Source organism: Orbicella franksi, chromosome 14 (assembly GCF_964199315.1).
Source record: "Orbicella franksi chromosome 14, jaOrbFran1.1, whole genome shotgun sequence".
NCBI lineage: Eukaryota > Metazoa > Cnidaria > Anthozoa > Scleractinia > Merulinidae > Orbicella > Orbicella franksi.
This window is the reverse complement of record NC_138158.1, coordinates 21,788,581-21,816,173: the sequence shown is the minus strand read 5'-3', so window position 1 is coordinate 21,816,173 and position 27,593 is coordinate 21,788,581. Positions and strand designations below refer to the sequence as shown.

Sequence of the window (27,593 nt, the reverse complement as noted above, 5' to 3'; positions counted from 1 at the left end):
TTTTTTGGTCAGGTCATGAATAGAGTAGGGAGAATTGCAGATTTTGGTCATACATAGGGTGAGGGTTTTGGGAAGCACACCACACACCCCCACCCAATTTTTTTGGGAGTACCACCCCCAGGGTGTTTGGGATACATCTGTTCCTCAGTGTGGCAAACCAAGGGATATACCCGCAACAAGAGGTTTCAAGTCCCAAAGTGATATCAATTGATACAAGTCTCCACCTGTCTTGGGACTGAGAGTTTTGTCATGAATTTTACAAACGAAGCCATATCATGAGAGTTTCTACAGACAGTAGTCCACCAATGGTTCCTGTTGCATGTTATTTTGACAGTGTTAAACGAAAAAAACATCCCCAGCAAGACACTTTAAAAGTGATTTTGATTTGATTTTTTTGTTTTGTTTGTTTCTGCTAAAACTGTTAACAAACAAGACCTTAATGTTCAAGAGGGTGTGCAAGTTAATCAACAATGATGAAACTCAGTCTTTGTGGCCATTTAAGATTTTTCTAAGTTCTGTCAAGGCTATTCAAGATTTTGAAATTTGGGCCCTACTCAAAGATAAGGAGACAACTCTCTTTGTACTGGTAAAACGTCAGGGAATTCAGTACTCATAATACAAACTTGTAGTCTGATTCTATGGACCGCTGTCGATACAACAATGCCAAAACAATAAAAACTTCCACAATAAAAAATTATTATGAGTTTTTCAGGACACAGAACTCCTACTAATTATTGTCCCTGTGGATAATTGGACACTTATTATTCAAAACCAGCAGTCAGTCGGCCACTTGCTTTAGTCACGGTGGTGGCAACCTCCCCCCTGGCTACGGCAACAGCGTGTGCCCAAGGCGTAAAACACTTAGGTCCAGTCTCTGTTACTTCTTTCCTTGCCATGGCTGTCACGACATCTCCGTCATCTGTCACGACAATTAACTTTGGGATTGCCGTGACGTGATAGCGGTTCTTCAGCTCCTGGATGAGTTCACAGCCAAAAGGAACAGCCAGCCAGTCACCATGGCACCGCTTCATGTACGTTTCCATATCTGACGCCGTTTTGTCGGATGAAACGAACACAATCTCAAAGGGAAGTTCATGTTCTTGAAGCTCATTGTAAAATTCCGCCAGAAGCGGAGTAAATTGATTGCATGGAGGGCACCACCCCGCCGAGAAATACAACGCAACCACTTTGTTTTGAAGGACCTCTTCTGGATACACGAGTACTCCAGACCTTCTAGCAAGTTGACGATCCGCGAAAATGTTCATTGCTAATTTTCACATTGCATAATTGCATTTTGCAGCGTGACAAGACTTGAGACTTCAGTACGTAGTGTTAGCGGATTCGAATCTATGACGTCATACTGTGGAGTCTTATGCAAGAAAGTTTAAGATGGCGGCTAGGTCCGCGATCGGAGCGACTGTGAGAGCAGTCAATAAACCTCGAAAATTTGCTGCCAGAAGAGCTGCAATAACCCTGGTAAGTCTACTAGCTGTTACGAAAGTACTTCTGTGCACAACAATAGTTGTCAAACTTTGTAATGATGAGTTTTCGTGACATCGATACTCGAGGTTGTAACAGCTTTATTTTGTAAGAGTACAAGTGTAAAAGGCTTCAGTTACTTTAATATTACTCTATATTTATCAACCCATTTTAGAAGTAAAGTAGTCATCATGTCAGTTGTGTGTGACAAGCAGTACAAGCAGTACAAGCAGTACACGAGTTTACCTAACCTTCCTAGGTTGTACTTTATCTCTACTTTCTCGCTAAAAGACATGGAGGAAAGCATGCCAAGCCATACTGATCCTTATGTAAGAATTACCGATAGCTTATTTTGCATTTTTGCAATCAAAGAACGAACGGAGATCGATGACAGTCATTGCCAGTTTCCGAGTTAAGTCAAGTTCGATTGCGGCAGTCTAGGATGATGTTATAATTTGCCTTTATCAGGTTAGATAACGTGGGAAAATATCGAGATCTTCGTTATTTTCTCTAGATTTTATGAGCATATCCCAAAGCTCTAGAGTCAAATGGTTTCCCCTTCAAGTCAAGTGGGATCCCTCAGTCATTTAACTCATCGTCTTTCTCCTGGAACAACTGATCAGGGTTGTCTTGGTTGGTACCATTATTTTGGCTGGCCAGGGAAAGTGTCCTTGAATGCTTACATATTCTGCTCCATTCTTTTGTAGACTCCTGCCGCAGTAGAGAAACTCAGATCACTTTTAAAATCAGAAACTGATGATGTAAGTGCATTTGTTAAAAGGAATAGCTTAATTAATAATTGAAGTTCCCTAATATATTTGTAGTTTTTATACATCATGTAGATTCTGTAATTCAATTGGTGAAACCAATGCATGTTAGACGGCATTTTTTTTTTACAGTTTAGCACTGAAATAAAATGATGGCTAATCAAAATAAAATGCTTTTTGGCTCTGGAGTGCCCTCAGTTGTGTAAGGAATAACCCCTTCTTAGTGTTGGTATTTCCAGTGACAAATATTCAATCATTTTATCCATTTTCAAATCCATGTAGTACACAGTGTAAAACTAATACTCCCTGCAAAAGAGAGACCATTAATCAGGACAGTTTGTTATTATGAACAACATAAGATTAAATATTCAACTCCAGGCAGATCGCAAATGTGAAAAATACAGCTGTATATTTTAATTTGCAGCTGTTAGCAGTTTTGTTGTCAAGACACTGTTCAAAAGTGCTAGTACACAATTATTACTGAAAATTTCATGATTAAATTCTGCTGCAATTTTTAGTTTATTCTGTTTAACAGACCCTTCTAAGCTCAATACAAATTAATTTCCACCCTTACTCACCAAGTTTAGCCTGATTTTCTCTCTCCTCAGAGTGCATTAAAAATAGGAGTGAAGCAAAAAGGATGTAATGGGCTTACTTATACCTTAGACTATACAAAAGAAAAGGGCAAGTTTGATGAGGAAGTTACTCAAGATGGTGAGCTACCTTTGATAATTATTTTGTTTTATTTTTCAAAATGCTTAATATTATGACATGAGGGCTTCCTGTTCTTGTACCATGATTGCACTTTGTTGTTTGTTTGTTTTTTGTTTATTGAAGAAAAATGGTCTGGTAATTCAATGTAAGTCGTGGCTCTTTTCAGTAGACGTGACTCAAGGTGTTTGAACGAGTACAATGTTTACATCCAACAGCCTGGATTCTTGTCCTTCAGGAAAATCTTAATATATCAAAATAATAGTACTGTTAATGGTCATATATTTTCAATGGTAAATTGACAGGGTTTGTCCAAAAGTGTAGTAATTCTTGTAAACTTGGTATTCTATTTGTCTGCAAATGTAAACAGATGATTGTTTTAATTGTTTGGGGATAGTTCTTCCAAGCATTGTCTTTGTTGTTCGTTCTATTTTTCTCTCATTCCTGCAAGGGCTGCTGCCCTATCCAATTTGTTTAGGTATAGCCTGGGGTTTCTATTTCAACATTAGTTTAAAAGGTTTGGAAACTTTTTGCATCCATAGCGCCTTTGGTAACTATTTGAAAAATTCCGTATTCATGACCCACCCCTCTCAACATCTACATGGTTTGCGTATAGTTTTTGCAGTTGGCCGACTGTGTTTCCAATTTTTCTACCACGTAACAATCCATTGAACACAATCCAGAGATCCTTGTAGAGCTTCTCTCTTGTGCAGAGTATGAATCAAGTGCACAGTAACAGGTGTCATTTTATTAACGACAGGTTTGTTATTTTGCAGGTGTAAAAATATACATTGATTCCAAGGCACAGTTGTCGCTGTTAGGAACTGAAATGGACTATGTAGAACACAAGCTGGCCAGTGAATTTGTGTTTAATAATCCCAACATCAAAGGAACTTGTGGATGTGGAGAAAGCTTTCATGTATAATTTGCATGACTTGTGTTTGTTTCTAGCAAAGGTCATGTGGACCAGCTTTGAAACTGAAAGTAACACCCTACATCCTGACTTCTGCTCCGCAAGGGCATAAACGTGGGATATAGAAAATGAAAATGTTACCAAAAAATCATCAGTCCTTTTAATTTGTTTTTTCTTTTGATGAAGCAGAGACTCAACAACACATTTGACTAAATTTGAAAAGTTCTTGAGACATAACGTTGTCTGTGCTTCAAAATCCCCCCCCCCCCCCCCCAAAAAAAAAGTGAGCTGTCTCGACAAACACACCACTGGTGTGTTTATTTTTGGACACATTTTGTTCAAGCAAAAAGGATGTTTACACACTCGCAAGGAAAAAAGATTCTGCATACCTTTTTAAGGCAGGCTGCACTTAATATCATCAGCCCACTATGATATTATTTAAACTGGAAATTCAGACTATGCTGGACTTCAATGCCAAGAGCAAGATGGGAATTGCCAACAGGAGTAACTGCTCGAAAGTGGGTTGGCAGTAATCTCTGCAACAACAAAACTCTGTCCAGGGGAAATTCCTATTTGGATTAATGGCCAATTTATGCCCGTTATTTGTCATTTTTGGTGATAATTTTTTTGTTGGTAAGATGTGATTATTAGCATATTTACATAAAGACTTGTCAGATGCAAGTTTCCTCAAAGATGCAATGTCAAGGTTCACTTAGAAACAATTCTAATTTTGCTTGTTTTGTAACACTAATTCTTACTCTCCAAGACCTGTAAATATGGACTAAAAAAATATTAGAAACAATATCATATATGGTGTTCTATTTGTGTTGGTACACAATGCAACCCTACACAGAGGCTTCTTTGTTTACATTGTAACAGTCCATCCATATTATTGGTTTTCTTTCTTAGTACGAGTTTGTTCAAGTCTAGTTCTTCAGCTTTCTTTGGAGATTCAGGTCTGAGCTCTGATTAGCCACTTTGCAGAATAGTCTTTGTGACAACAAGATATAAAAAAACTTCACAGCTCCAACAGATGTGGATTTGTCTAACATGTTTAAATCCTTGTTGCCACCCAATTCAGACCATGTGATGATTCATTTGGGAGATAACAGTAACTATCGTTCTGATTGTGCAGACTCCCATAAAATCAGTTGCGTGTGGCCAACTGCACAATTGTAACTGAATTGAAAATGAATTGTCATGTGGTCTGAGTCCATTTGCATGTCGAGCATAATCAATAATGATATTAAATTTATCAAACGATTTTGGGAAGGAGTCAGGGCTCAAAAACCTAATGCAAGCTTACCCTTGGGACAAGCAGCTCTCACATTTTACTTACCCTGGGCAAGTCTAGGTTTGCTCTTTTAATGATTTACTCTGGAGATGACTTGCCTCATCGCTTGCCCATTGGGCAAGTGAGAATGAAAGTCACTTACGCAGAAGGAAAATCTACTTGTCCAATGGGACCAGCACTTTTTTTGAGCCCTGGGAGTGATACAAAAAAATTATTTATACACATTGTATAACAACTTTAATAACAAAATAAGAACCTTAAAAGTCTTTTTTCTAAAGAAGTTTAATAATATTTAAGTGCAAGTTATCCTTTTTAAAGCAATGCTCTGAGCATCACAATATGGCATGTTGCTTATACAATTCGCTGTCAACTCTGAAAGTCCTAAGAGCAATTAACAACTATTTTCTCCTGACAATTTTGATCCAGTCTACAATGCTCTATCTACACAGTATTGCTTGTGGTACTGTGGGTTTTACTGTATTGCACAAGGTAGTAGCAAAGGTTTTAAATAAGAGCTGACAACCAGGAAAAAATTAACCATTCTGTAATTGATACCAGTAATAGCAAATAATTGAACTTCTGTTAGCCAACTGTTGCAATTTTGGTAGCCTGTTCAAGACTCCATAAAGCGACTGATTTTGTTTTTTAGTGTTACAGCATACTGTAATGACCGTTTTTAGTCCTGCGAGACAGACTTGAAGCTCTAAGAGCATGTCTAGCTATCATTAATTGGCAGCAATGCTAATACTTAATGACCCTTACCACAAAAGGAGTTCAAACTGTGTTAGTCACTCTTAAGATTAAAAGAGTCAACATGATCCCTTACACGATTCTAAAATTTCATTCCCTTAGTGTCTAAAAATAATGGATTTGATTAAAGCTCTCTGACTCAACTTAATGTACAATACTCTTCTAAACATGCATAGATGTACTTTAAACCTTTTATGTTGTAGCAATCCTTCTGCAAATTTGACAAAGGCTTTGCTCTGAAGACAAAATTACAGGGAGCTTTCACACTCCTGAAAATGAAATCCAAGTTGCCCAACACTAAACATCTTGAGCAAAATGTTCCTAACCACTTTATGAAAAGTCGTTAGTGTTGATGGTCCTTGAGCAAAGTACAGCCTTTTGTTGTAGTTAATTAGGAATTTAAATGTTGCATTACACTGGTGACTTGTAAAACTTGGCCTGCAAAACCAGGAAAACAGTTGACAGTTGTAACCAGCTTGTACAAACAAATTCACTGACACCCAAGTTTAATGAGCAGGTCCATTTGGAGACTGTCCAAATCTCCTATGTATTCTTGGGTATCTGCAGCCAAAAAGAAGGTTCCACACCAGTGTTCTTTCCATCAGAAGTGCAATGCTTGGACCAGGTAGCAATTACTTCAAAGAAGAGGATGAATGAACACCAGAAGCATAAATCCTTCTCTTAATAGTAATCACTGATGAGGAGTACAAGGATTATGTAAATATGAGGCAGCAACTGTGGCTTATCACCAAGACCAATGCCAGGTTGCCGTCGAAATGTCACTGAGCACAAGTGTAAGTTCTGGTCTCTCAGATAGGATTCTGATCCAGAATGGTTCATTACCACTACTGTGTAGGAGTCGATTTAGTTCAGTCAACACCTGCAGTCATTTTAGTGGGATAGCTTGGTGTGGTGACACTCTATGGCAAGTGTTCTCAGACTCCCCAGTCGCCATTTAAGTCCTGCCATAGTTCATGTTGTATTATACACCCACTGTGAAGCCACAAGTTACAGCCAATCATGGCAAAGAAGAGTTCTGCGAGCAAGATAACACTCACTGAACAAGAACATTAACTGCACAGCTGCACAAGCCATAACATGCTCATTACCAGACTACACTGCCTTCAAGCTTCAAACTGATGGCAAGTCTAAGCTGGTTTGGACCTCAATGACTCCAAATCATGGAATCAATGCAAGACGCAACAAATTTTTTTTGCAGCTGATAGAGTGATGCTCTTGGCCAATGTGATATCAAGTGTTCTTTAGTTTATATACTTGGTATCACAATTTAATGCAGAGCAGGCTACGCTCCACTGGGTGTATAAACACTGTTTACTTCATGTTCTGAAGATGGTCCTCCAAAATGAACACTCATTTTTGGGCAAACTGATAAATCCATCCCACTGTGCTCTCAATGATAGTTCTTCACATTGTGCTTGGTGTGTTGGCAAGTAACCTCCTGGTATTTTGTCACATCCATCCTCCAGTATAATTAATGCTACAAGTTCACAAAGTAAATCTCTGTCCTCTGTGCTTGCAGAATCAACTCCAACCCAGCATCGACCAGGTCAACAAAAGGTACATGTAATGTACGTAATCCAATAAATCTCGATAACTTGAATAATCTCTATGCAACAGGGACAACTTTAACGTTGTAAAAATTCATATCCATGCCAAACAACAACTTGAATCGGAACAGAAACGTACAACTATCCCAAAGTTTTTTAGCCGGATAAACTTGCACTTAAAGATTACGGATGGCATCATCATCACCATCACCATCACCATCACCACGCTTCCTCCTCAGTGCCTCCCGAAGACCACGCAGCAGTCCCATTAACTTGGCTATTAGCATCTTCACTGTTCCACTCTCCACCCCAACCTTCACTGTCTCCACCTCCTTTGCTGCTACCATACTAAAAAGGGAAATATATGTAAAAAAATTACTCATTACTACTGGTTACCCTTGCCAACAAATGACCTTAAAGAACATAATTATGGTGGTCCATTACGTAGACCTCATCCTTGATCTCTCATTCAACGTCTCCAACATTGTTGCTAAGCATATTAATAATAAGACAATAGTATGCTACTTGGTATCATGGCATAAACAATGGTATGCTACTTGGTATCATGGCATAAATAAGCTTATGGCAACCCACTGATTCAACAATATTTGGTATGCAGATGTGTTTCCCCCATATTTTTCCTACTTTTTTAACTGCATAAGAATAATGTTGAAAGATGTAACGTTCAAACGCAAACCCATGCTCTCCTAGATATAACAGGCACTTAAACCACTGAGCAAGGGAGACTCGCTCAGTGGATTATATGTGACATGCATCAAAGCCAAATGTGTACTATGCAAGTGTGTGACGAGTAAAAAATCTTAGTCCCTCACAGGATTCAATTCCATGGCCTTCCAGAGAACAGTCAAGTGCTCTAACACCGAGCTACAGAGAAAAAGAATGCTCATTTGGGAAGTCTGAGCAGTGGGTGCTACAATGAAATTTCCCCCCAAAACATACTATTTCCTGTCCATACATCTAAACTGAGGTTATAGTGAAATGATCTACCTGTCTTCTGGTGTCCCTGGAGGCAAACCGTCCCCCTGCTGGGCCATAACTGGTGCCTACTGCACTCTCGGCAATCTCTTCCAACCACTCAGGAACTTCTTGTGAAGCCTGCAATGAAAACAGTATGTCAGACTACAAACAAAAGACTACACGTAGGACTTTAGGATTGAACATTTAATCTTTGGATTTCTGGATGCACTCCAAAATTTCTGAATGGATTTTTTTGGAACCTGCTTGATCAATTTGGCTTTCAACTGAAATTTTTTGCTATGAGGCAATCGCCCACAGGATCTAGCAATTTGGCACACATTGGATGCCAAAATAGTCACTAACTGGGGATATAAACTAGTCACAATTCTTCTGAAACGTATAGACTCAAACTTATACTCAATGCAGTACTTACATCAGAGAGGACTTTCACAAGTGCCCTTGCAATATTGTCATCTTTTCCTCGCTGGAAGAAAGATGTGGCTTTCCCTTGATGTCCTATACGTCCAGTTCTTCCAATTCTATGTACAAATTCATGAATTTCCGATGGCAGGTCATAGTTTACAACATGTTTAACATTGTCAATGTCCAAACCACGAGCAGCAACATTGGTAGCAATGAGTACAGGGCAACTGCCTCTCCTGAAGTCCCTCAGTGCTTCCTCTCTTTCTTGCTGATAACGGTCACTGGAATAGACACAACTTTTGCTTAGAAATTTTCAAACAAATGAGAAAATTAATGTCCAGTAATATAACCAAAACTTTCCTTTAACAATTGACAGAAAAACTTCTAGTCTTGAAACAAACTTGGACAATTCCTTTAGATGGTTGACATATTAAAAAGATGTGGAGATCAAACATTCTCTATTTTCAGTTACAACTTCAGCACATTCATTTTCTGAAATTTAAACTAAACATCCAAAAAGTTTGGAAGAAGTCATTCTGTGAGTGATTAATCAGCTGTTTTGGATGTTTACATCTTACGAATACTAAACACGGTAGAGACCCAATTCTACCGGAGGTCACTATTGAGAGCCGATCGACTACACTCAAATCGTTTGATTTATCTCGAAAATTGGGAAACCTGCAAAGTCCACAATCCTCTTCAGCCAACTGAGGTGAGCAATTATCATTTGTCATTTCTTCCACTAATAACCAGAAAAATTGCCAGTTTCATGGTTAAACGATTTTTCAGTCGTTTGCATAGCATGTTGAAAGATGGCCAAAAGATGTTGCCCTTGCATGTAACACTGAAAGCAGGTGTAAAACCTCAAACAATTTTCTCATTTGTTACTTACCCGTGGATACTTGTGGTGGGGAATCCTTCTTGTGACAACAGACTAGCAAGGAAATCAGCTCCACGCTTTGACTCCACAAAAACAAGAGTCCTGTCAGTCCCTACCATATGAAAAACAATGTGTTAAAAGAAGTGTAGAAGGGTCTCTAGCCTGCTGGTGAAATGCTACACTTTCTTAAATTTGATTCTTTTCTGGAAAATAATTTGACTTTTGTTGCCTCGTTTGCACTATTTATGTACTCATCAGGCAGGAAAAGTTTGTTCAAAAACACAATTCCTCCTTTGCTATTAACCCAAAACAGTACTAAAATTACTTAGTTTTTTCCCAACAACAATTTATCCCTTGCATTTCACATTGTAGAATACTATACCATAGACACTACCAAGATGCAGCTATTATTTCCAAAAGGGTTTCGTTGCTTCGTGTACCTGAGAGGCTTAGTAATTCTGTCAACTTCTCCCTTTTCTGATCCTCTTGAACATCCAAGACTGTCTGTTGAATATCAGATGTTGTGCCACCCACTCTTCCAACGGTCAAGAAAATGTAGTCATTTAAAAAGTCGCCTGCTAAGCGTTGAATTTCTTCAGGGAATGTGGCACTGAACATAAGAGTCTGCCTGTCAGCTTTCTCTGGCATTCCCATTGTTTCCACTAGTTTCCTTATTGATGGCTCAAACCCCATGTCAAGCATTCTGTCTGCCTCGTCCAGTATTAGATACTGGATACACTGCAGAGATACCTGATGAATAAAATGCACAAGAGTTATAACATTACACATGGTTGCCAAACATCACTTTTCAAAATTCCCTGACTTTTCCCTGATAAAAATAAAATTTCCCTATCCAAATAAAAATACAAAATGACAGATCTAGTGGCAGCTCCTGGACTCAACTTACAGCCATCCATTCCACTCATTCATTAAGACTGACAGTTTCTTCACAAGTTTTCCTTTAAAATCTACAAAATTATTATGCACATAAGGTGGCAAAATACGTTAAGTGTGACATGTGACGTATTTTGCCACCTTATGCCCATAATTGGAGATCCTTTTATAATGCAAAACTAAGTTACACATTTCCTTGACAATGACATCCGACGATGTTGAAATGTTGTTAGTTTCTCTCGCAAATATTTGTGTTGAAAATATTCCCTCAAGCCTTTCTTATTTCTGCGGTGACAAAAATTTCATTAACGATCAAATAGCTAAAAGAATAAACAAGCTATATTTCCCATCCACATTTTATGATAGAAATAATAAAATATAGGTGTCCAATGTTTTGATGTTGCTGACATCATTATCAAGGTAAAAATGACAGTTGTATCGTGGTGTGAATATAAAGTAGTGGAACTAGCTAGTATAACAAACATTTACATGTGATCTCACATATATAGTTTTGCATGGATAGAGTCAGTTTGCAGATTCAAAGTTGGCTTGAGATCTCGAAACACCAATAGGATCTCAAAACTGGTTTTAATTAACAACTTTTCGGTATTGAAAAAATGCCACAACATTGTCTTATCCACAAAATGATAATTATTCAAGATCTACAGCCAACTTTGAATGTGCAAACTGACTCTATCTGCGCAAAACTATTTATGCGAGATCACATACAACCATCGCTAATTTATATTCACACCACAATAAAACAGTCACTTTTACCTTGATAATAATGCCAGCAACATCGAAACATCCGACAACAGTTACTGTAGTTTTTTAATTTATTAGCTTGTCAAGGTAATATTCTTTCCAAAAAAGAAAACTGTCAAGATTCCTGGTTGCATTTCCATCATGGATTGTTTTTACCATACAGGTTTACCTACCTTTCCTCTTTCTACAAAGTCCAAAAGTCGTCCAGGTGTTGCCACAAGCAAATTACAACCTCTTTCAATATGCCGCAGCTGGTGAGCAACACTAACTCCTCCATAAGCAACAGCTGGTCTTAGCATAGTTTGGTGTGAAAACTTGCGAGCTTCATTGTAAATCTGGGTGGTCAACTCTCTAGTTGGTGAGATGCACAGAGCCTGGGGGGTCTGAGTGGCAGACAGTTCACTGCTTGTTAGACCACTGTTGAGCATTCCATCCATCACAGGTAAGAGAAAAGCAGCCTAAAGAGTAGAATATAAATTGCTTAATGGAATCCATACGTGAGAGGGTGATATGGAAATTTGAAAAAATAAACTGCATATTGTTGTTTTTTCACCACATTTTAGCCATCTGAAAACATGAAATTTCACTTTCTGCTGGGTCAGAAACCACGTGGAGTTAGGATCTGAAATTGGCTGTGACCTCAATACAAGAACATAGGTCTACTACATATCTTACGCAAATGTTTACAATTTTGAACTTAAATTAGAATTATGCTTGGTTGCCTAATTCCTAGTACATTTCACATATTTTTTTGTTTCTCTTTCTTTGGTTGGAGAAACAGGAAGACCTAAGTTCTTGTTTTGACGTCACAGCCTGGCTAGCCTAACCCCCCATAGTTTCTGACCCAACCAAAGTGAAATTTCACATTTTCGGATAGTGAAAAGCAACTGTACACATTTTTTTCATTTCCATATGATGAACTTGTGTAGATTCCATCAAGCAAATAAAACACTGTCTGTCATGTACACTTAAAAGAATCATAACAACAGCATTCATGACAGTCTTGAACAGGAAAGTTGATTTCAGATGGAAGCCTTCTTTGATACAAATTTGGTGAAGAATGAATTTCCAGACTCAAATTTAACAATGTAATTTTTCTATTGTCCATCCATAATATATAATGACAGGAAGAATCCTGTGGAGAGACGAGGAGAGGTCATAATAATGGATAAATAAAGAAACAGAATGCCAAGATTTTTTCCTTACAAGTGCGCACGCTTCACATCCTGAAAAATATCAAGACTAGGCCTCTGGAACACCCAGACAAACAAGACAGCAATTTTCATACTGGTTTCTGGTGCTTACAGACAACACTGCACTAAAACCAATGGATCATTATAGCGCTATGTCATCAATACAGAGGATTTCCTCTCAAATTTCAGACATCTCTTCCACAGGGGGGAAATTACGCCTCCTTAAAGAAAAAGTCTGTTTATTCAAGTTACTCTGTCACTTTGTTATATTTCTGAAAATCACAAACAGAAGACAAGTTTACCGTCTTTCCAGATCCGGTCTGAGCACAGGCCATGACATCTCTTCCAGCCAGGATGCATGGTATAGCATACTTCTGCACAGGTGTAGGTTTTGTATAGCCAATTTTTGCAACATTTTCTTGTAATTTTTCCCTCAGTCCAGCCTGCTCAAACTTTTGGATCGGAGTGATGCTTTCCTTTCCCTTTCCTGTAACTTCTACTGGGATTTCATCATATTTATCAAAGTTGATGCCCCGTTCTATAGAATGAAACATCTCTTCCTCACTTTCTGATGGTTCCGGAGGCACATAGGTCACTGGAGCAGGCCTGCCTACAAAACAAGAGCACAAAAATCAAAAAAGGAAAAATCTGAAATAAACACTGCAACGCCTGCAACAGCAGCGAGAGAAAAAAGATTCATTTGAACCTAGTCAGCATGACAAAATAATTTATTGTTTACCTCTTTACTGTAGTCGGTGCAATTAATGCATCAACTATGCTATAGCAGGTCCCAAAGCAAGGATGATAAGTGGAAATGGGACATTACTTTCAGACAACTTGTGTGTTCCACCTGGTGTTGTATATCGCAAAGCTTAATTACTACAAATGTACAAAGTTAAGTGTCTGTCAGTCACAGAAGCCCACTTACTTTCATCAACCTCTGCAGGATTTGTACAATCGCGGGCAAAATGCCCCTCTTGTTTACAATTGTGGCAAGCAGTTCCTCTCTCACTCTTACTAGGGCAGTCCCTTGCAAAGTGCCCCTCTTCACCACAACTATGACAAGCTCCACCACCACCACCTCTACCACCGCCGCCAAAGCCACCACCTCGGCCACCACCATCTTCCCCATCATCACCACCTGAAAAACCACCACCTCCTCCTCCAAAGCTGCCCCCGCCACCACCACCCTTACCAAAGCCACCGCTGCTGCCACTACTGCCAAACCCACCACCCCCTCCAAAGCCACCACCACTTTTGGAACCAAACCCTCCACCTCCAGTACCATTTTGCTCCTCGTCATTTTCAGTCTTATTCCCAAAGCCGCCGCCGCCGCCTCCAAAGCCGCCGCTTTTGCCAAATCCTCCACTGCCTCCACTACCAAAACCACGTGCAGAACTTGAACTGTCGTTGTTTCCACTGAAACCTCCGCCACCTCGGCCAAAACCTTTATTAGCACCAAATGTACTCTGGCTGCCACCGTCCCAGCCATTCGTTTGTTCGCTGTTGGTGCTTTGAACGCCGAACCCACCTCGACCAAAACCTTTTCGTCTCGGGGCTTCTTCGAGAGTGCTGTCGCTGCCCAAGCCAAAACCTCGACCTTTGCTCGCTCCAAAACCACCACCACCACCACCAAACGAAGTCTAGGGAATAACAGAAACACATCGCATCAATTCAGAGAGGTTTACTTTAAAAAAGGAGGTTACAAGTTATCACATGTAGGTGGACTTACCGCCGTAGAGCCGCCATTTTCCCACTCGTCCGACATGTTGTTCTTCGCTTGCTGGTACCCTTGATTACAAGATCTGCACCACAAAAGAACTCCCTTCTCGAAAAACCTACAGGTAATTTACGTTCTTGCAGTGTTCAAAGTCGAACTTAACTCAAAACTCAAGGGGTGCAACGAGCAATTTCAAGAGCGAAATCGAAAAGGTGAGATATTTTCGGAATGAAGCAGCTTTTTCTTCACCGCCGAGCACGTGAAATACTCGGCTGTGATTGGCTAATGTTGTCGTCATCGTCTTTTCCGCGCCAAATAAGATCACGTGATAATAAGTCGCGACGGAAGTTGTCAAAATAAAGAATGTTTGTGTATACAAAAGAGTTTAAATGCTTGTAATTTTTGGACTAGTGTTGTCAACACGCTGTTTCCGATCTCGCAAATCTTGCAAGAAGAAATTCTAAGACAAGATACTTCAATAAGAAAATTAGCGAGAATGAAAACAAACAACGTTTTGACATCGTCGAGATGTCAATTATCAAGGTTTAATACTTCAGGGCCAGAGTTCGTAAGTGCCTAAATATTTCGTTAAATATGCGCATAAATATAAGACAAGTAAAAATAATTTTACAAACTGACATGGAAATGTGACAACAATAGAGAAACACATTTTTTTTTTTTTATCCTCACTAATTTTCTTATTGAAGTGTCTTCCTCAAGCTTTGCTAACGTGCAAAATAACAAGCCATTTACATTCGTTTTAGCGTGTTTTTTCATCCAAAAAAGTCAGATCTCATCTGAATTTCAGATCACGCAAGCTATTTGAACCGCGAGAGACACGGGAACGAGCTAGCACAAATATGGTAAGGGCTAAATGGCGTTACCCGGTGTGGTTCCGAGAAGTTCCCAAAACAAAACGATCCAAGATGGCGGGCACAGCTGGGAAGTTGGGCTCCAGCCGACTTGTTAGAAGTACTTCTAGTCAGAAATCCAGAGAATATAGAGACTCTAGCGATAGCGAAGATGATGAGCTCTTTGATGGTGAAAAACTGAAGACAAGGTTGATGTCGATGTGGAATAATATGCGACATGGTGGGTTGAAAGGTTGCAAGACTTAATAAGCCTAGCTTAAATATGCTTAATCTTTTTGTGCGATCTGTGTCAGCCGTGTGTGAAAATGTCATGTTTAGATTTCTTCGGTGCCTTTCCTGAGAGGTTATTGAAGCCACTGCGAGTAAAGAGTGCTTTTGACAAAATATATATTTGAGGACCTTTCCAAACACAGCACATCTACCTGTAGCAGATCAAAAATTCCATGTAGATAGGCTTAGACAGTCCAACCCTTATTAATCAAGCGGCCACCCCTAAAAGGCGACCAGTAATCAAAGTCTCTATTGTTTTTACCTCTATTAAGCGGCCACTATCCATTTCCTTAAGGGTGGCCATTTAATACCCAATATAATCAGAGAAAAAAAAAAGTGTAATGTCTTCCAAAACTCTGTGCTGCAGCTCCAAATGCATTTATATTTTGACTGACCAAGGCATTTAGAACTCATCCAAATGACACAATAAAGAAAAAACTCATCATCACCAATCAAAGAGCATGCTAAATTAAAGGTGGGGAGCAACCGCAGAATACCCTACCACTATTGTTCTCGATACTATTTGCACACATATGTTTCAAGGACGAGAAATGCACATGAATGAATTAACTCAAGTGGCAAGGTATTCTGCAGTTAAGCCTAAGGTGGTTAAGGGATGGTAGGACCAGGCAAGACAGAGCCATCTAGTGGAGCATGCAGATATCTATGGCAACCCTGACAGCAGGAACCACTACGTATCATGCCACTGATAAAATCAATGGAAATAATCCATCGTAGGAAAAAAGATGACAGCTGTAAATTTTACCACAATACCTTGCGAACCTAACACAGCCTGTGAGGCACAAAGAAAGCCAAATTTTTACAATATTTGTCCCTGTATGAAGGACATTGTGTATGCTAGGTTTAAAGATTTTGTAACTCTTCTGTGCATTTTTATGAACATTGTTAAGGCTTTTGCTTGCTAAGAACTATGGGTAAATGTACCAGTTGCCATCTTTTTTCCTACGGAGGATTGCTAACTAACACACCTACCACTTACATGTACTTACCCTACCTATTTCTACACTCCATCCTGTGATATTCACGCCCTATTATATGGTAATTGCCTCACGGCTAAAAAACCAGCTCCTTGATGGTGCTACTGAAAGTTTCTTCAAACTGTACATGTAACATGACCTTGTTTTTATCTTGTGGTCTTTCTTAGGGTTTGTTGTGCCCTTTAAAGCACATTTCAATGAGGATTCACCAATATGGCTTTTAGGAAGGTGTTATCATGCTAGGAATCACGGTAAATTGTTAAATTTAGTTTTATTTCATTTCATTCAATATTTTTTAACATCACATTAGGATTGTCCGTCATACTTTGTCTGGCTTTTGTTATTGTTCTGTTAAAAAAAGCTTCAATTTATCTATTTTGTTGTTATTGTTTAAATAGTTGATCAACATTTTTGAATGACAACAAAGTCATGTTAAAATACATTCCAACCAGCTCAAATAAAATCCAAAGTGTATGTTTATTGCAGTAACTAACCAACTCGCTTACTTGCAACTGATGTAACTGAAAAATTGTTCAACCAATGAAAACTGCATGGATGTAGTAAATTTAAAATCATTGTCCAAAATAATAACTTCACTTAATATGGCCATATTGGGGAGCAGAGATAGTACAGAGGTGAGAGTGCTTGCCTCTCACCAATGTGGTTCAGGTTTGATTATGGCTGGGTACCATATGCAGGTTGAGTTTGTTATTGGTTCTTGCCTTGCTCTGAGGGTTTTTCTCCAGGTTCTCCAGTTTTCCTTCCTCCATAAAAACCAACATCTCAGAATTCCAATTTGACCAGGATAGAGGACACACATGAAAAGCGTCTAAAGCTGATGTGGCTTCCTCTCTAAATATTGTGGTTATATTGTTATTTTATTGTCCATCTGTTTTGTTAACCATGGTTCAGTGGCATATATTTGACATGTCATGCATTGACTACTCAGAACTTTCGTTTGTTACAGAATTCAGTGGTGTGCAATCTTCTGACAAGAGTAAGGTTTTGAGTATGGATGAATTTCAAAGAGACTTTAATTCTTTAATCTGGTTGACATATCGGCGAGAAATTCCCCAACTTGGAGACTCGGCGTTGACAACTGACTGTGGCTGGGGTTGTATGCTGAGAAGTGGGCAAATGATGATAGCAACAGGCTTGGTTTATCATTTTCTCAAGAGAGGTAAAGACGTTTAAAGAACTACTAATAAAAGTTACTAATCAAGACATTACATTAGAGTGTCGGAACAAAAAAAAGACGCATTGTGACAAGTGCATGACGTGAGGGACTGATATTATTAGAAACCGGTTTAGACTGTTTGAGTGAGCACGAGGTGAGAGTAGACAGCTTGTAAATGCTGAACAGACTTGCAAGGCGAATAAAATAGGTTGAAAAGTTACCCGGTGTGAGATCATATCACGAAACCATCATGATAAGAGCACTTTTCATTTGAGTGTTGAAAGTACTGTAACTTAATACATCAGTCTCAATAGGTACATGTAGTTCATGCAAGGCATAAGTTTGATTAAACCATTTATTGGAACTTTGTAAAGCAAATCCTAATACATGTAGGTTTAAATCCTGCTCTATTCTGTTTTTTTTTTTTCTGATTGTACCAGATAATGGTAATTATGTAATGGTTAGTACGCTGGACCCAGAATCAAGCAGTCAAGGTTCAAGCCCTGGCTGGGATCCCTGTGTTGTGTTCTTTACTTTCACAGTGCCTTTCTCCACCCAGGTGTATAAATGGGAATCAACGATGGGCCAGCATTCCATTCAGGGTGGAGTAAAAATACTCCTAGGCTAGTGGCTTCATGCTACAGAAATTAGGAGAACCTCTAGCTGTATGGGCTATTTGGCCCAATGCAGACTTTACATTTGCCTAGTACACTGTAGTAAGTATGTTGATCAACATCCTGTTAGCGTTTTAACAGTCTGTATCTTGTGTACTTTGTTAGACTGGAGGACAAAGGGAAGATGTCACAGCAGAGAACAAGAACATTTCTACAAAACAGTGAGTAGTCAAAACAAGTCAGTACTGCACTACGGAGGCAACCTTTCTTAATACAATAAAAAGTATTATTATTATTATTATAACTTCCTTGTTTAGCAGAGATGCATTCAATACTAGAACAATTAAATTGATTGCCATAAATTGAGGGCAATGATGTCCCCTCTAACCTTAACTATTATTTGTTGCTGCCATGGAACAACTGTAACAATTCAATTCTCTGTAGATTCTTAGATTCTTTGGCGATCTCGAAGATGAAGAGCGCTGTCCATTCTCTCTCCATCGCCTTGTTTCTATTGGTAAACAGACAGGGAAGCAAGCAGGGGACTGGTACGGTCCTGCATCAGTAGCACATATTCTAAAGTAAGTGTTTTGATTTAAAAAAACAAACAAACAAACAAACAAACAAAAAAAACAGTCAACCATTTGTACCAGTATGGGGAGCAGTAATGGCATAGTCACTGTGCCTAAAGTGCTCACCGGTCTCATTAGTGGGGAGCTTAAGCAGTGACAATGACGACGCCTAGTAAAAAATGTATTTATATTTTACAAGCGAAATTCACGATTGTCTAGATCTGTTCGGTAGGCCAATAACTCTAAAAAACATGCTTTAAGCTAAATATGCAACAATGGCGTTCAATTCCAAATGGAAATATGAAAAATTAGCCGTGGTCATCCATGTTCCGTAGACGATGCAGAACTTGGTCATTTCGCGTTGTTGTTTTGCAGAGAATGGCAAAGAAATGTACAAAGATTTATAACATGTGCACAGCTATTGTTTTGCTCATTAAACCTTTTGCTTAGTGACGTTCTCTTTGCCATCATCGTCATGGTTTGCTTAAGCTCCCTAATGTCACCCAGCTCAAATCCAAGTTTGTTGTTGCTTTGCATCCTTGCTCAAGAGTCTGAGCATTTTTTACAGATTCTACACTTTTCCTCCTCAACAAAAACCAGCATTATAATGTCATATTCCACTGGAAACATATTTGGTTGAACAGCCACTCCATGGGTGGGCAACTGCTAATTAAAATCATCATATTAATTTATCTTCTTATTTATATTTCATTTCCCTAACTTATTGGGTGGGGTTATAATCATTTGATAATTGAAAATATCTAATGGCCATTATCATCCCTCTGAAACAGTCAACTGATAGAGATATCTGTTAACCTTGTACCCAGGTGCATTCAGCACAAACTGCAAAATAATACTTAATGATATATAATATTTATTTTATTCCCAGTTTTCTTTTTTTTTTCCTTATTTTTCAGGCTTGCCATGGCAGGTGGGACACACCCTTTACTTCACGACATAAATGTTTATGTGGCTCAAGATTGTACAGGTTTATGCAACACCATTTACTTATAAGACCTAATTTCAATATTTATATTAGGCAGTCATCCAATGTTGTATGTCTGAATGTTCAAATGAAGTACTCTTTTACATCATTTTGTGGTCTGACACTGGATTTAGGGTGCGTTCCTTTATAGTGATCTGAACCAGGATCAGTGTTCCAAGACCACTCAGATCATGGTGTATCTAAGGAACTGATGAATCCATGGTCACAGATTCGTCAGTTCCTTTGATGAACTATGATCAGAGTGATCTTGGATCACTGATCCTGATCCAAATCACCCCAAAGGAATGCACCCAAAGTCTAGATGTTCCCTACAGAACGTTACATGTACTTAGTTTACAGTTAGTCCGATGACTGTTTTTCAATATTTTCTTTGAGATAGAATTTTGAAGTTCCTGCTCGAGCCCCACACATCTATAGTTTGCAGAAAGAGCAAGGTTTCCAGAGTGGTTGTGATGTCACTTCAGGAATGACAAATCTTGCCAAAAAAATTTTTCTCATAATTTCAGGGTTCGTACGGGTCCTGGAAAACCTGGAAAGTCCTTGAATTTTACTGTGGTATTTTCCAGGACTGGAAAGTCCTGGAAAAGGGCCACTGGTCCTGGAAAGTGCTGGAAATCTGTTAAACTCAAGTAAAAAAAAAAAAAATGAAATGTATGGCAGACAGCAAGGAGAATTAAAATTGAGCTCTTGGGAGTGAAAGGGTTAATGTGAATTTTAGAGTCCTGGAAAAATCAATATGAGTCCTAGAAAAGGGCTGGAATAGTCCTGGAAATTTGTCTGTGAAAAAGGGTACGAACCCTGTAATTAGGTTCACATGAAACAGTGATGATTACGCAGGAAGTTAAAAAATAATATTTTACTCACTTATTATAATTACTATTAAGGAATTCTTGATGCCATTGATGTTTAGGGGTCAGATGTTTCAAGGGTATGAGTGACTTATACACTGTACATGTAACCTTGAAACATTTGACTAGGGTATGAGTGACTAATACCATTGAAACATTTGACTCCTAAACATCAATGACATCAAGAATTACAGCAATTATAATAAGCGAATAAAAGATATTATTTTTTAACCTCTTGCTAAATCGTCTGTTCACAGTTTATACCGATGAGGTAGAACGGCTTTGTACAAGCTGTAGAACACACAGCTGGAACTGTTCCAAAGGGAGGTGGCAATCTGTTATCATTTTAGTTCCTGTTCGACTTGGCGGTGAAGCGCTAAATCCCATTTATATTCCTTGTGTTAAGGTGAGGCATTCTTTTTACAACACCTGGTAGAATTAACAATTTGCAAGTGCTTATTGGTCTAGAGTGATGGTCAATAAAAAGTACATTAGATAAAAGCAATAAATCAAATTTATGACTTCCAAATAATTAAACAATGCCTGAATTGCTACCAAAAAAAACATTCTTTGATTTTTATTTACCCTATAATTGTAAAGAAAATTTTTACATTGTTGTAAAAAACAAACAAACTGACCACATTTTATCAGGGTGTCATGGAAATGACATCAAATAATGTTCAGAACTTTACAGTGAAACCACTTGCCTCGGTACACATGAGTTTTGAACATTATTTTAATTTGTAGTGTTATTTCTATGGTCCATAAGAACATGGAAAATGTGTTTGATTTGTCTAGTACTGATCTTGTGATTTTTGTATAAGGTGGAAAAGTTCACTTGTTTACAGAAGTGATAGATCTGATGATGTTTGTTTCTGTCAGTCCCTTTTTACGTTAGATCATTGTATTGGAATCATTGGTGGAAGGCCTAGACATTCGCTTTATTTTGTTGGTTTCCAAGGTATGAAAGCTATCTTAAGTTTTCTTGTTAATCCAGTGGTACCCCAGGTAGGCATACATGTACTTGGGGTTGACAATACTAACACTGTACATGCATCTGCAGTTTACTTAGATTCCTCCCTAGATGTGCCATTAGTCGACATTTGCTCAATTAATCCGTTACTTATTCATCTCCCTTGAGCAAGTGAGAGAGCACTCTTCGAGTAACGAAAGTCTCAAGCATGAGTGACGTACCTGTTATGAAACCCACAGGCCAGGGAAGAATTATTGGAAAGTACTTTTACAAAGTCTAATCCATCTCTTGTTGCTAAATAATTTATTATAATTGTAATTACACTATACACGGTCATTCTTTTCATATGTACACATATATATTGGGGTCATTTTTCTGTCTGCAGATGATAAAATGGTTTGTTTAGATCCTCATTATTGTCAGGCAGCAGTGGATATGTCAAAGGATGATTTTCCAACACAGGTGAATAATTTTACTGTTAACTTACAACTTAGAACTTGCAAGGAATGGGGTTTTTGTCCAACTTTAGCTCTTGAATGAGCTTTCGTATAACATGCAACTTTTCAGCTCTTCAATGCATATCAGGGTGAACTGGTCAATCTTTTAAATTCTCATACCTAGCTTTAAGAACTAAGCAAGGAGAATTGCTAGTCAACCACATGTAACTGTCAGAAATATCATTATTTGATATGTGGAGCTTCCTTGTCTCACACTCTTTTTTAACTGTGCAATATCTAATTTCAGTCATTCCACAGCATTCAGCCACGTACTATGTCATTCAAAAAGATGGATCCCTCATGTACTATAGGTTTTTATTGTGATTCCAAGGCTGATTTTGAGCGCTTCCGACAGCAGACAACAGAAGTAAGGCACCGCACCTTGTATTTGATTTCAGTGATCTGTTATGTAGCGTGATAAGAGTGCGATATCAGAGAACATTTCAATAACTTGTATTTCAGCGATTGCACTGACACTGACATAAATGTTAGGACTTCCTTGCACATACACTGTAAACAGTAAATGTGCATCGTAAAAGTACTATTGCTTAGTTTTTGTTGAATGGTCGCACATTAAAGTTTCTTCCACAGACTTCTGAAATAAGAACCACCACGTCTAGCATAATACTGTACTGCTCAGTAACTTTCATTGAATCTTCACACACTGTCCAGGGTCATGAGAGTTAGAACCACATTTTACAGCAGAACAAAAGCTACTGTACACTACCCCATGAAAGTACTGATCAATGGCTTTCATTTGAATTATGGTACATGTAATAGTCACACACTAGAGATTCATCCAAAGACTTAAGTCAGGGATTGGGACTGCTGTGTTGGGAGAAGGGGGATCTGCATGAAGTCTAAACATCAATGTCTCATTCATTTTCTTTCAGGTTTTACGGCCACCGATGCAGCGAGGTGACTATCCCATGTTTATTTTCGCATCTCATCGTAAACCGCTAGCGTCTGATGATTTGGTTCGCAGTGCAGACCTGTCCGAGAGCCTTCTAGAGAGCACGGGAACAGAACCCGAGCCTGAAATACCACAAAACAGTGTTGCAAGTGTATCAGCGATAAGCTGTAGCCCTCCTCCAGAGGAGTATGTTGTTCTTTGACCAGTACTCCCGTGGAGGGTGGGGAAAGGAGTTTTTAAGAAAAGTCAGAAAATGGTGGTGCATGAATATCTGAGAGAAGCTAGTGAATGTTCCGCGAGAATTATGCCGATCAATCGAATGTGAAATCTGATTCAACATTGTTGACACGATAAAGGGTTACTACACAATCAAATTTTCGCAGCAGTACTATAGGAGAATCTTTTTTTACAATATTTACCTCATTAACATAAGCAATACAGTTTCTGACGGAGCTACAAAAACGTTGTAAACGGTTAACTGTCTCAAGGAATTTGAGCGCGATGTACTGAATGCTTTTTATGCAACGCAGGTTTAAAAACTCAAAATTTTACAAAGAATGTATGAGCTCATTAACGCATTTGCAAGCCAGAGATTTTGCAGATTTGACAGCCAATTTCTCCTCGAATATTATAGGCAAAGAGCCAAAACGTTCACCAATTACTAAGTTTTACAAGCTCTTTAAATGTTTGTAGTCAATTCGTGTCTAGCGTGATGCCTTCTCTGCGCAAAGTCGTATGTTAATGTGGAAAAATTTATTAAACAATGACGTCAGCAAAGATTCTCCTATAAGAAATCTGTGCAGAGCACTAAGGAGAAAACTTTTTCTGTCCTACTGCTGATTACGTTAAGATAATTAATTTTATTTTCTTCATAATTATGTGCCACTTGTGTTCTATGAAGATTTCTTATTCCATTCCTTTCGAGATGGCAGTATAAATTAAAGTGTACAGTGTATATTGAGATTTTTATGAAAAATTATGATAATTGGCCATTGGTCGTTTGTTCATAGGTACAAAGCACTGAATTTTTTTAATTATTTGCACAATAATGAATTATTGTACGTTTGGTGTAATCTCCAGTTCTACAGCCGTTACCATATTTCGAATGTCACGCAATTCTTAACGTTGTGTGCATGTCAACTCGAATTCGTCATGTCACGCAACGCAGAGTTTCTGGAAAAAGACAAAATAAAAACAAAACTGCGTTTTTCAATTACCAAACGAAAGAAAGAGATGTGAATAGACTGAAACATTTGAAAGTATGTGAGATGTGTAAAGAAAGGGAAAAAAAGAATGGATATATTTTTATTAATAAAATTCTTGATGCAAACAGGTTTTTATTCAATGAATTATGAACAGTACTTTAGGCTACAATATTACAGGTTGATTCGAAACGTTTTGTGATATTATGAAACCACGAGTCAAAGATTTATTAGGACGTGGACGGTAAAGGCAGGGACAAACGCTCTTAAAACAGAGCGATACCTACATTGTACAATCACAGGCGCCCAAATTCTCTCAGTGAGTCTGCTATGTGGTGTGTGTGTTGTGTACATCCCTTTCCCGTTAGCAAGAGAACATGAAGAGTGAGAGAGTTAATCCCCAACATAAGCCTTATTCCCAAGGTAATCCCGCTCAAGTTATTTTTAGATCTGGTATCCAGTCCTCCCGCGGATAACGATGATACCAAGCGTTGTAAGTAAGCAAGTAAGTAAGTAACCTTTATTTAAACACGATAAGTAATTAAGCTTGCAGCTTGTGGGGTCGTGTGTAAATAAACAAAGAATAATTACAAAATAAGAATTAAAAAATTTACAATGTAAGATCTAATCTAGTTTGAATAAAAATTTGCAGCTAATAATAATTTACCTAATTTGGTAAAGTTGTGGTGAAAAAATGCGTGTAAAGTAGCTTGTTCCAGGCTTCTCGTCAGTGGCGACGATCGAAAAAGCGCGCGGGCTCACCACTGACCAAGAGCCTGGGGCAGGCTTCGTGTAAGGCTGCTTAGGCTGTCCACGCGAGAAAAATTCTGTGTTACAGGATTGGCCATTTCTAGACCCTCGTAAAGGTTCTGAAGCTGGGATTGATCTAAATAGAATACTTGAGAGGTAATACTTTAGGAATAAGGCTTACATGCGAAATGAACTCTCTTAGCTTCATCCTCTCCTGGCTCATTTATTTTAAGGACGGTGCCTACTTTTGTTGGTGCGCACACGTTCTGCGCATCACGCAAGCCACGGTTTAGCTCCACGCGCGCGCTGGGGCTGACATTGACGCAATCAACTATGCTATCACGTACACGACAAAATGAAAGCAAAATCTTCCTACTGTGACCAAATCAAGTTTAATGAACCAGTACTTAAACCAGGAACACCAGAATAGCAGCATATCGCTAACCACTAACTGTTTACGTCTTCCAGCTGAAAACCTAACTGTTATCTGTCGAAAATTATACTGAAATCCAAAGCATTTTTGTTAAGATTCAAGGCTAATTATCTCGAAAAAATGCGTGGCTACCCCCATTTTTCTTTGTAGATTCCTATAGCCCTTGCAAAGATCTACTTTTTCCGCGTGGTCCTAACCTGGCGCAAAAACCTTTGCAATTAGTAGGCACCATCCTTAAGCGCTGTTTTTTTACTTCAGTATTTTGTAAGTGATCAGATAGCAGTATCGAAGCCGTTCTTCGTTGGGTGTGGCGTGTAGCTCCCGTTTTTCTTTTACCACAAGACTCCATTTACCAGTTTTCTCCAACTCTACACACTTGTCGCTGTAACCAAGGCCCGCTGGGTCATACGAGTCCACACGGATAGAAAAGATAAATAGGCCACCTGTATAGAAAATGTCATCAGAAAGATTGTGTAAGTTATAGTATGTTGGGAGACTATTACGTACAGAAACGCAACAATTTATAGGGTGTTAAGGATGAATAATAGACCTTACCAGCATTCTACTTCAGTGCGTACGAACAATAGTACGAGAGTGACTTTGGAGTGGGCATTTTCATACGTTTTCTGTAGTTTTGTCCACCCTGACCTCGACTTTGCGCCATAAAGTCCATCGTTTGGTGGAATGCAGGAAAGGTCTATATCTGATTCGGCAAGACAGATTGGGGAGATCAACATCTACATATTGTTTTCACATAATTTAATACCGTCAAACAAAAATCCAGGTAATGGGAAATAGTCTTGACCACAGTTAGTAGGGGGTCCAATAACCTGTGAACAGTCTCCGGATGGAAGGATCTGACCGCGGTTGGAAGGGCCGAAAAGGAACTGGCTGAGAATGAAGAGGCCGAGGGAGAAATGGGGTGGGGGTTGGGGCACCCCTCCCATCTGTCCACTCCTCTCTCTTCTATCCTCTTTCTTTCCCCTTTCTCTTCGCCTCATCCTCTACTTGAGAGCCTATTTGCAGGCTTAGGGTCTTTGGGGGCACTGCCTTTGTCTTGACCTTCTCAGTGTCAAGGTTAGTGAAGAGCTCTTAACTACTGTTTTTAATAAGACGACCACTTACCAGGTTTTACAAATCGTGCGCATTGCTCGATCGCCCCAGGTTTCACCTGCCCGTAAACTATGGTGCCCGCACATAACACGACGTCATATCCAGCGGCTTCCACCTCCTTCATGTAAGTGTCCGTCAAGGGAGCACAGATCAATTTCTTGTAAAGGTTCTTAGATGCAGCTAAATTGAGCATTTCCTGAGAAATGTCCAGCGCTTCAACATCGGTGTATCCTCGAGCCTTGAGCATTTCTCCAATCCCACCTGTACCAGCGCCAACATCAAGGATTTTCATGTTCTTTCTCGGGTTGGGGTAGACATCTTTGCGTTGCATGGCGCGATCGAATGCCTCCACGCACAGTATGTGGCCTTTGTAACCCGTGTTGTGACTAATCTGCAAAAAAATCCTTGTTAGCATTGCTTTCAAGGCGTTTTTAAAAGCTGGTTTTCACGAGCGCGAAAACACAACCCTAATTAATCAACATACGCAGACCAGATGAGCTGTTGATAATTTGTGCCTTTTGTTAAGAAAAAGTTCCTCTAAATGGCGCTACTAGACTGCTGCTTAACAGCACCTTGCGTTGGACTGCTTATGCCTATGTGCTAGTGAAAGCCAGCCTTTCATTATTATCTTCCTAAAAGGGGCTTTTCAGGGGTAATTAAACAAATCGCTACAAACGATTCAAAAACTACACATTTGGGGGTCGAGTAAGACATTAAAGGGTCCTTTAGTTTGGACCACGATTACAAGACTGAGTATGAGTACGATTTTCGAATTTCAAATCAGTGACGTTTCCAGAGCCCTCGCTCTTCATGTTGGTTTTAGGTAGAGAGGGTAGCTGATCATGATGTGATGAGATGGATATGTGACGTGATAAAGTGGAGCCTGAAAATAAGCATTGAAAAGTCATTCTCGTACTCAATATCGTATTCGTACTCAGTCCCCGAAACATTTAGAATTCCAACGGGCAGAGAGGGATGAGGTAGCTGTTTTACAAGCGTGGCTGAGAACTGGAACTCGAG

At 39.0% G+C, this 27,593-nt stretch overlaps 5 protein-coding genes across 8 annotated transcripts in view; 2 read left to right on the top strand and 3 right to left on the bottom strand.

Annotated features, from left to right (window-relative positions):
• Positions 1–352: 352 nt before the first annotated feature.
• On the bottom strand, positions 353–1,342 carry LOC145468315 (nucleoredoxin-like protein 2). Its single transcript, XM_081452014.1, has one exon. It carries the CDS (start codon positions 1,263–1,265, stop codon positions 762–764), a length of 504 nt encoding a protein of 167 aa, XP_081308140.1. The 5' UTR covers positions 1,266–1,342; the 3' UTR covers positions 353–761.
• Positions 1,303–4,134, top strand: LOC145468320 (iron-sulfur cluster assembly 1 homolog, mitochondrial-like). The gene is made up of 4 exons (XM_081452025.1): positions 1,303–1,476; positions 2,187–2,240; positions 2,855–2,960; positions 3,734–4,134. The coding sequence occupies exons 1-4, from the start codon at positions 1,390–1,392 to the stop codon at positions 3,880–3,882; spliced, it is 396 nt and encodes a 131-aa protein (XP_081308151.1). The 5' UTR covers positions 1,303–1,389; the 3' UTR covers positions 3,883–4,134.
• Positions 4,135–5,368: 1,234 nt separating this feature from the next.
• On the bottom strand, positions 5,369–14,769 carry LOC145468262 (ATP-dependent RNA helicase DDX4-like). The gene is made up of 9 exons (XM_081451947.1): positions 14,348–14,769; positions 13,544–14,258; positions 12,918–13,225; positions 11,596–11,880; positions 10,204–10,513; positions 9,776–9,875; positions 8,894–9,164; positions 8,491–8,598; positions 5,369–7,830 (listed from the first exon to the last, which is right to left on the bottom strand). The coding sequence occupies exons 1-9, from the start codon at positions 14,381–14,383 to the stop codon at positions 7,702–7,704; spliced, it is 2,262 nt and encodes a 753-aa protein (XP_081308073.1). The 5' UTR covers positions 14,384–14,769; the 3' UTR covers positions 5,369–7,701.
• Positions 14,770–15,220: 451 nt separating this feature from the next.
• On the top strand, positions 15,221–23,287 carry LOC145468277 (cysteine protease ATG4C-like). Its single transcript, XM_081451966.1, has 11 exons — positions 15,221–15,427; positions 16,643–16,726; positions 17,443–17,655; positions 18,432–18,487; positions 18,711–18,847; positions 19,756–19,826; positions 20,950–21,098; positions 21,575–21,653; positions 22,051–22,127; positions 22,410–22,529; positions 23,056–23,287. The coding sequence occupies exons 1-11, from the start codon at positions 15,262–15,264 to the stop codon at positions 23,275–23,277; spliced, it is 1,374 nt and encodes a 457-aa protein (XP_081308092.1). The 5' UTR covers positions 15,221–15,261; the 3' UTR covers positions 23,278–23,287.
• Positions 23,288–25,703: 2,416 nt separating this feature from the next.
• The window catches only part of LOC145468309 (methyltransferase-like protein 27), a 5,803-nt gene continuing 3,913 nt past the window's right edge, over positions 25,704–27,593 (bottom strand). For all 4 annotated transcript variants that reach the window (XM_081452003.1, XM_081452004.1, XM_081452005.1 and 1 more), the window contains 2 exons: positions 26,586–26,964; positions 25,704–25,903 (listed from right to left, as the gene is read on the bottom strand). In XM_081452003.1, the coding sequence (XP_081308129.1) occupies positions 25,710–25,903; positions 26,586–26,964 (573 nt within the window). In that variant the 3' untranslated portion in view covers positions 25,704–25,709. The remainder of the gene's footprint in view (positions 25,904–26,585; positions 26,965–27,593) is intronic.

Bases quoted from the DNA above. Each gene is read 5' to 3' on its own strand.
- LOC145468315 (XM_081452014.1), bottom strand. From the start codon at position 1,265: ATGAACATTTTCGCGGATCGTCAACTTGCTAGAAGGTCTGGAGTACTC.
- LOC145468320 (XM_081452025.1), top strand. From the start codon at position 1,390: ATGGCGGCTAGGTCCGCGATCGGAGCGACTGTGAGAGCAGTCAATAAA. The intron at 2,241-2,854 runs GTAAGTGCATTT...CTCTCTCCTCAG, and splicing joins TAAAATCAGAAACTGATGAT to AGTGCATTAAAAATAGGAGT. The intron at 2,961-3,733 runs GTGAGCTACCTT...GTTATTTTGCAG, and splicing joins TGAGGAAGTTACTCAAGATG to GTGTAAAAATATACATTGAT.
- LOC145468262 (XM_081451947.1), bottom strand. From the start codon at position 14,383: ATGTCGGACGAGTGGGAAAATGGCGGCTCTACGGCG. The intron at 9,165-9,775 runs GTAAGTAACAAA...TGTCTATTCCAG, and splicing joins CCCACCACAAGTATCCACGG to TGACCGTTATCAGCAAGAAA. The intron at 8,599-8,893 runs GTAAGTACTGCA...TTTTCATTGCAG, and splicing joins TTGTGAAAGTCCTCTCTGAT to GCTTCACAAGAAGTTCCTGA.
- LOC145468277 (XM_081451966.1), top strand. From the start codon at position 15,262: ATGGCGGGCACAGCTGGGAAGTTGGGCTCCAGCCGACTTGTTAGAAGT. The intron at 19,827-20,949 runs GTTTATGCAACA...GTCTGTTCACAG, and splicing joins TGTGGCTCAAGATTGTACAG to TTTATACCGATGAGGTAGAA. The intron at 22,128-22,409 runs GTGAATAATTTT...ATCTAATTTCAG, and splicing joins AGGATGATTTTCCAACACAG to TCATTCCACAGCATTCAGCC.